This window comes from Saimiri boliviensis, chromosome 14 (assembly GCF_048565385.1).
Source record: "Saimiri boliviensis isolate mSaiBol1 chromosome 14, mSaiBol1.pri, whole genome shotgun sequence".
Classification (NCBI taxonomy): domain Eukaryota; kingdom Metazoa; phylum Chordata; class Mammalia; order Primates; family Cebidae; genus Saimiri; species Saimiri boliviensis.
Window position 1 is genome coordinate 2,893,045 of NC_133462.1, and position 8,033 is coordinate 2,901,077.

The window sequence follows — 8,033 nt, forward strand, 5'->3', positions numbered from 1 at the left end:
TAGAGCTAAATAATGAGTACATATGGACTTAAAGATAGTGACAACAGGCCAGGCATGGTGGCTCCCGCCTGTAACCCCAGCACTTTGGGAGGCCAAGGTCGACAGATCAGCTCACGTCAGGAATTCGAGACCAGCCTGGCCAACGTGGTGAATCCCCATCTCTACTAAAAATAGAAGTCAGCCAGGCATGGTGGTGGGCACCTATAATCCCTGATATTCAGGTGGCTGAGGCAGGAAAATTGCTGGAACCCGGGAGGCAGAGTTTGCAGAGAGCCGAGATCACAACATTGAACTCCAACCTGGGTGATAAAGAAAGGCTGTCTTAATTTTTTTTTTTAAAAAAAGGGACCAGGCACGGTGGCTCATGTCTGTAATCCCAGCACTTGGGGAGGCTGAGGTGGGCAGATCACTTGAGGTCAGGAGTTCGAGACCAGCCCGACCAACATGGAGAAATCTAGGTCTTTACTAAAAATACAAAAAAGTTAGCTGGGCATGGTGATGGTCACCTGTAATTCCAGCTACATGGGAGGCTGAGGCAGAAGAATCACTTAAACCCAGGAGGTGGAGGCTGCAGTGAACCGAGATTGCACCATTACACTCCAGCCTGGGCAACAGAGAGAGACTTGGTCTCAAAAAAAAAAAAATGTTGACAGTAGCCATGGGGGACCCCTGGAGCGAGGAGGGTGGGGAGGCTGCGAGGGTTGACCTACCTCTCAGGTACTGTGTGCGTGGGATCACTCCCTGGGTGACGGGCTCATTCACACGCCAGACTTCATGCCACGCAATAGACCCCGGTCACACACCTGCACATCTTCCCCTGAACCTTAAAAATTCATTACTTCTGAGTTTTCTCACTGCTTCTAAACTTCAGTACTTGTTTTTCTGCAGGCTTCAAGAAGACTTGCACAGAGTAGTGAGAGAGGAGATACAGACGCCACAGAAGGAGCACTGTCTGAAGGTCAAGTGTACTTGGGATTTTAATGACCTTGAAGACAAGTGGTGGTGGTGATGCCACGGACCGGATGCCACGGGGCTTGACCACGGATCTTGGACTAAAGCCGCCAGGACCTCCTGGCCTGTGTGTCGTTCCAGTGTCACCATCTTGGGGACAAATGAGCTGTTCCCTGCAGGAGGCTTCAGTACGGTCGTTGGAAGCAGCCCGTTTCACGCCCAGGTCTGGAATTTGTCTAATACTGTCTCTAATACTGTGTCCCCAAGATCATAAGCTGGCTATGCCTTCAGTCTTATTTATGTCCTCCTCAGTATGTTTGTTTCTAATGCTTGGAGGTGTGGAGAGAATTGAATAAAGCAAAGGATATAATAGCTCCGGAAAAGCCAAAAGCCTCATTTCTCATGGGTTGAGAAGTGGGATCATAGTGTTGGTAATTCCATAATTATTATACTGTTCGTAAGCCACGTACACATTCAGAACTTCTCCTCATATGCCCTTATCTGACATTGATTCCCGTAAGAAGTATGCGATTCTGCATTGACTTTTTTTTTGAGATGGAGTGTGACTCTGTCACACAGGCTGGAGGGGTACGGTGGCACCATCTCAGCTCACTGCCACCACCACTTCCCGAGTTCAAGTGATTCTCCTGCCTTGGCCTCCCAAGTAGCTGGGATTACAGGCAGGCACCAACACACCTGGCTAATTTTTGTATTTTTAGTAGACATGGGGTTTCGCCATTGGCCCCGGCTGGTCTCGAACTCCTGGCCTCCATTGATCCCTCTGCCTCGGCCTCCCAAAGTACTGGGATTGCAGGCGTGGACCACGGCGCCCAGCCTGCATTGATTCTCATCTCCCACTCCTCATGACGATGTACTTTTTTGAGTTCATTCCATCTTCCGCCCTTCTTTACCTGAAACCTTTTCACTACGCTCTGTAGAAACCAGCAAACTTATATTTCGACAATAGGTTGAACGCTTCCTCTTATCGTCGTCTGAAACCTGCCTCTCCTCTGAGGACACTGCTTCTCTTACAGCACCTTTGGGTGTGACTGTCTTGTCCAGGGAGCCGGGCGGTTCATCAAGGGGGTGGTCTCTTCCCCGCCTGCTGCTCTGCCATCCTTCTCCCCACCCTCTGTCTCCCCCTCAGCCTCTATCCTCACGTCTTTAGATTTAGACCCCTTGTTCTTTGAAGATACTTCATGACTGCCAAATGGACTTCAGCTGAAAGACTTGAGCTCCTGGCAGCCCGTCACCCTCTCCAGGAGTACAGGTTGAGTATCCCTTATCTGAAGTGCATGGACTTCGTAATTTTTCATATTGGGGAATATTTGCATTGTACTTACTAGTTGGACATAGCAAATCTAAAATTCTTAATTCTGAAATTCTCCAGTCAACATTTCCTTTGGGGATTATGGCAGTGTTCAAAAGGGATACTTTGTCTTCAGTATTTTTGGATTTGGGATGCTCAACCTGTATTCCTTATACCTAATTTTAAGGAATACATGCTTCTCCAACCCATGGCCTGAAAAGATTAGTCGCAGTGCTGCACATGATACAGCAATGTCCTGGTTTAAGGTGTTCTTCTACTCAACTTAAATCTCCCTCGTAGGTCTCCATTTCCACTCTTGATTTTAGATATTTCTTTAAGAAACAAGAATTGGCTCTTGTGGAGGCTGAGGTGGGCGGATCATGAGATCAGGAGATGGAGACCATCCTGGCCAACATGGTGTGAAACCCTGTCTCTACTAAAAACACACACAAAAAATTGGCAGGACATAGTGGCACATGCCTGTAGTCCCAGCTATGCGGGAGGCTGAGGCAGGAGAATTGCTTGAACCCAGGAGGCGAAGATTGCAGTGAGCTGAGATCACACCACTGCACTAGAGCCTGGGTGAGAACGTGACCTTCCATCTTAAAAAAAAAAAAAAAAAAAAAGTATCAGAATCTTCCACAAGTACCCACTGCCACATCCACTGGCATCTATACCCCCGTAAGTAAAAAATCAAGGCTCTGAGGCAGAGAAAGTGTCAACCTGAGTTACCTGCAAGGTAAGAGCCAAATCCTCTAATACACAAAGGATTGGATGCTGCGGGCTGGGGACCGAAGACTGCTGATCAAGGAGACTAAACATTTTTCTCTGGAAGGTTAAAGTCTGCCTTCTATGTTCTGCAGATGTGCAGGACATGGAGGGAAGCAGAATGGGACCCTGAGATCATAACATTCAGGTTAACACAAAACCATCCTAAGGACCACCTCTGAAAATGTTCTGATAAAGTTCTGGGACACACGTGCAGAACGTGCCGGTTTGCTACATACGTATGCATGTGCCATGGTGTTCTGTTCTCATTAACAAGTCACCTACATTAGGTATTTTTCCTAATGCTATCCCTCTTCCAGCCCCTTAACCCCCCACCCGACAGGCCCCGGTGTGTGATGTTCCCCTCCCTGTGTCTATGTGTTCTCATTGTCCAACTCTCACTTATGAGAACATGCGAAGTTTGGTTTTCTGTTCTTGTGTTAGTTTGCTGAGAATGATGGTTTCCAGCCTCAACCATGTCCCTGCAGAAAAACATGAACTCTTCCTTTTTTATGGCTGCATAGTACTCCATGTTGTATGGTCAAGGTTTTCTTAATCACTTTGGTTGAGTGCTAGATGCCAAAGCTGGGGTCTTCCATCCTTCCTCCATGAACTAACCACCACTCTGTCCTATCCATTTGCATGGAATTATGCTGCTCTCCCTCTGCCCACAGACTGTCTTTACACCCCAGGATCATTCCTTATTTTGTTACTTTTGGGCCAATCACTTCCTTTCTCTGGACCTAATTACCTCATCTTCAAAATGAGGGCAGAAAAAATTTATAATAAAATTAGACCCAATTTTCGCTTTCACTTCTGCCTTGGGTTAGCTCTGTGGCTGTGTAACCTATCAAATGCTCTTTACTCACCCGAAAATATGAAAGAAGCTGTATCCTGCACAGGAGATGTGAAATCAATGTCATGGATGGAAATTTCTAGAAAGAATAAGATTAAGTTATAATTTTCTCTCTCCAGCCCAACACCAAGAGTCTTTCTTGCACTATTATTCAACAACCAGATGCTATCAAAAGCAGTCTTATGGACTAGCTGGAGATCCATTTAGCATTTTGTAGCTTAAAGCACCTTTGTAGAAGGTCTGAATCCTTACCAAAGCCCTGTAAGGATAGCCTTACTTCACTGATTTAAAGCAAAGATATTGAAAGAGTGCTTTACAACAGATTACAGAGATAGTAAGTCAAATAACTTCCCTATAAACCCAACTTTTCTCTTTTAATATCTGACCCACCCGATGGGATCGTTCAATAAATTGAATGCTATCATCCTTCTATATCCACGTTCTCACTATGAGACATAGTAAACCCCAGAGTCCTTAAAATACTTCATTCTCTTCCTTTTTCTGTATTTTTGTTGCCCTTTGTAGATGAAGTCTGGGATACGAAGAGTGGGAGAGGTACGTGAACTCATTTTAAAGATACTGTTGGCTGGGTGCGGTGGCTCATGCCTGTAATCCCAGCGCTTTGGGAGGCCAAGGCAGGTCGATCACTTGAGGTTGGGAGTTCGAGACCAGCCTGACCAACATGGAGAAAGCCCGTCTCTATTAAAAATACAAAATTAGCTGGGCGTGGTGGTGCATACCTGTACTCCCAGCTACTCTGGAGGCTGAGGCAGGAGAATCACTTGAACCCGGGAGGCAGGAGTTGCAGTGAGCCGAGATAATGCCATTGCATTCTAGCCTGGGCAACAAGAGCAAAACTCCATCTCAAAAAAACTGACAGCAATAAAGATGAAAAATAAAAAGAACACAGGTTAAGTGCCTTAGTCTTCATCTCATCAAATCATATTCTGCTACCAGCTATTAAAATTGGCTTTTTGGCCGGGCGCGGTGGCTCACGCCTGTAATCCCAGCACTTTGGGAGGCCGAGGCGGGTGGACCACGAGGTCGAGAGATCGAGACCATCCTGGTCAACATGGTGAAACCCCGTCTCTACTAAAAATACAAAAATTAGCTGAGCATGGTGGCGCGTGCCTGTAATCCCAGCTACTTAGGAGGCTGAGGCAGGAGAATTGCCTGAACCCAGGAGGCGGAGGTTGCGGTGAGCCAAGATCGCGCCATTGCACTCCAGCCTGGGTAACAAGAGTGAAACTCCTCCTCAAAAAAAAAAAAAAAAAATTGGCTTTTTAACATTTTTATTTTCCTCAGCCACCCAGGCTGGAATGCAGTGGCGCCGTCTGGGCTCACTGCAGCCTGTGCCTTCCAGACTCAAGGGGTCCTCCCACTTCAACCTCCTCAGTAGCTGGGACTACAGGTGTATGCCACGATGAAGTCTGTTTTAGTAGAGATAGGATTTTGCCATGCTGCCCAGACTGGCCTTAAACTCCTGAGCTCAACCATTCCTCCAGCCTTGGCCACCCAAAGTGCTGAGATGACAGGCATAAGCCACTGCAAACCAGCCAACCATGTTACTTCTAATAATCTGACAAGGTAAAGACTACCCCACAACTTCTCCATTTTTTCTTTAAAAGTAACGGGTATGTCTGGGTGTGGTGGCTCATGCCCTGTATTCCCAGCACTTTGGGAGGCCGAGGCTTGCAGATCACAAGGTCAAGATATCGAGACCATCTGGCCAACATGGTGAAACCCCATCTCTACTAAAAACACAAAAATTAGCTGGGCGTGATGGCACATGCCTGTGATCCCAGCTACTTGGGAGGCTGAGGCTTGAGACTCGCTTGAACCTGGGAGGCAGAGGTTACAGTGAGCCAAAATCACGCCACTGCACTCCAGCCTGGTGACAGACTGAGACTGTCTTAAAAATAAAAAATAACACAGGGATATCCTCTGTTTAGTGCTTGATCCACAAATTCTCAATTACAAAACTTCTGTTTAATAATCAATACTCAAGTCAATCACATTTAGTCTACTCCCTAAATTTCTGCATTTAGGGAATTTTTATTCTCCAGTTCCTAAATTTGTCCTAGAATTCAATTACATCAAAGTATCTTAAAGCAGCATTTTTTTTTTTTAGATTAACTCAGATTATTCCAAAGCCCCTCCACAGTCATGCCAATGTCACTTTGTAGGACTGGGGGAGTCCGTAACAGGTCTTGCCTGTCTGGAAGCCTTAATTGGTGATTCAGGAAGAGAGAAGAGAGACGGGCTTCCAGTGTATCTTGACTGCTGAACTTTTTTTCTAGGCTCACTCCAAATTATGAAGCCCGTGAACCAACACAAAGTACCTTGTGACCAACCGTCTAACTTCAAGCCTGTGATTATGAGGAAGGTCACGGGATTACTCAGGTCTCCAGCTTCACTCACCTTCCCTCCCACTCCTCCTCTTACCCACCCTGCTGTCTCTTTTGACACGCAATTTCCTCACTTACCCAGTACCTTGCAATCTTAAAAGTGTGGCTAGATGTGCCCAGGAGTAGTGTGCGGCTGGGGTGGGTCCAGGTTGGCACGTATCTCAGGGTATAAGACACAGGTGGTAGCATACTGGAACACCTCAGGAGATCCTTAGACTGAAGAAGAGATACAGATGGAATTCCAGGAAGAATGCAAGAGCTTTGATGGAAAAAGGGATGCACAGAGTGACAGCTTCTTAGCCTGGCAGCAGTTACTTGTACCCTTTAAACCAATTTTCTCATTACAAGAAGGGTCTTACAGCATCAACCTCAGATTTTGCAAGAATTAAAATAACACGCAAAATATCCAGCTTGTGGTAAGCACCTGTCAATGTATTAATTAGGTGAATAATCTCCTTCAGTCCTGTCATTAAGATTCTTTACTTGTATCTTAGACTTTATAGCTCAATACCTCTCTTTTATGACTTATAAAAATGTTTTTCAGACAACGTCTTGCTCTGTCACCCAGGCTAGTGTGATCGTGGCTCATTGCAGTCTCAACCTCCCAGGCTCAAGTGATCCTCCTTCCCCAGCCTCCTGAGTAGCTGGGACCACAGGCATGAGTCCCCAGGCCTAGATAATTTTTTAAAAACAATTATAGAGGTAGGGTCTCGCTATGCTTCCCAAGCTCGTTTGTAACTCCTGGGCTCATGTGATCCTCCTAACTTGGCCTCCAAAGTGCTGGGACTGCAGGCGTGAGCCACTGTGCCCGGCCAGCTCAGTATCTATCAGCTTTTCCTTCTCCCTCTTTCTACTGACCTCTACTTTCAGTGTGTGTGTGTCGGGACGGAGTTGGGGGGGCGCTGTTAGGAGAAAAATGTTACTGTTCCTTCTGGGAATGGAAATGGACATCTCAAACATAATGAAGGTAGCTAGGAAAGTCCACTCTTGGGTTCTTCAAGCTGTTTGGGTATTTGATCACGACAGTCCTTAATCATGACCATTTTACAGATGACTCAATGAATTTCCAAATTTTCCTTTTTCTCTCCCCACTTTTTTATCGTGGTAAAACATAGGAAATTTGCCACGTGAGCCCATTTGAAGCGTACAGCCCTGAGGTATTAAGCACACTCACAAGGTTGTACAACCATCACCACCACCATCCCTCTCCAGAACTTTTCCATCCTGCAAAACAAACTCTGTACTTGTTAAATAACTCACCATTTTCTCCTCGGTCCCCTGGCCTCTGGTAACCACCATTTTACTTTTTGCCTCTATGAATCTGACTACAGTAAGTACCTCCCAGAAGCAGAATTCATGGTATTTGTCATTTACCATAACGTCCTCAAGGCTCTTCCATGTTGTGTCACATATCAGAATTTCCTTCCTTTTGAAGACTATTTCATTTTGTGTCTATGCTGCATTTTCTTTATCCATTTATCCATTGATGGACCTTCAGATAGGTGATTTTCTCAATCTTCACTCCTAAATCCGTGGATCAGTGGCACAGAAGTTCCGGAGTGAAATACCCCCAGGCGTACACTTGGCTTTTGGCTCCCACTCCCAAAAGCTCTTTACTCAAAGGGAGGGGAGACAGGGTAGTCTCAGAACTCAAGAGTTCCCATAAGGAAAGGAGAGCCAGAGTGGAGTCTGGGCAAGAATATGAGAGGCCAAGACTACAGGGAGAGGGAATACTAGCTAT

At 46.0% G+C, this 8,033-nt stretch overlaps 1 protein-coding gene across 1 annotated transcript in view; it reads left to right on the top strand.

Moving 5' to 3' along the window:
- NLRP13 (NLR family pyrin domain containing 13) overlaps nucleotides 1-1,321 on the top strand; it is a 32,640-nt gene extending 31,319 nt beyond the window's left edge. Inside the window, exon 12 of the mRNA XM_003944037.3 lies at nucleotides 889-1,321. Coding sequence (XP_003944086.3) covers nucleotides 889-914 — 26 coding nt within the window. The 3' untranslated portion in view covers nucleotides 915-1,321. The remainder of the gene's footprint in view (nucleotides 1-888) is intronic.
- The last annotated feature ends 6,712 nt before the right edge of the window (nucleotides 1,322-8,033 follow it).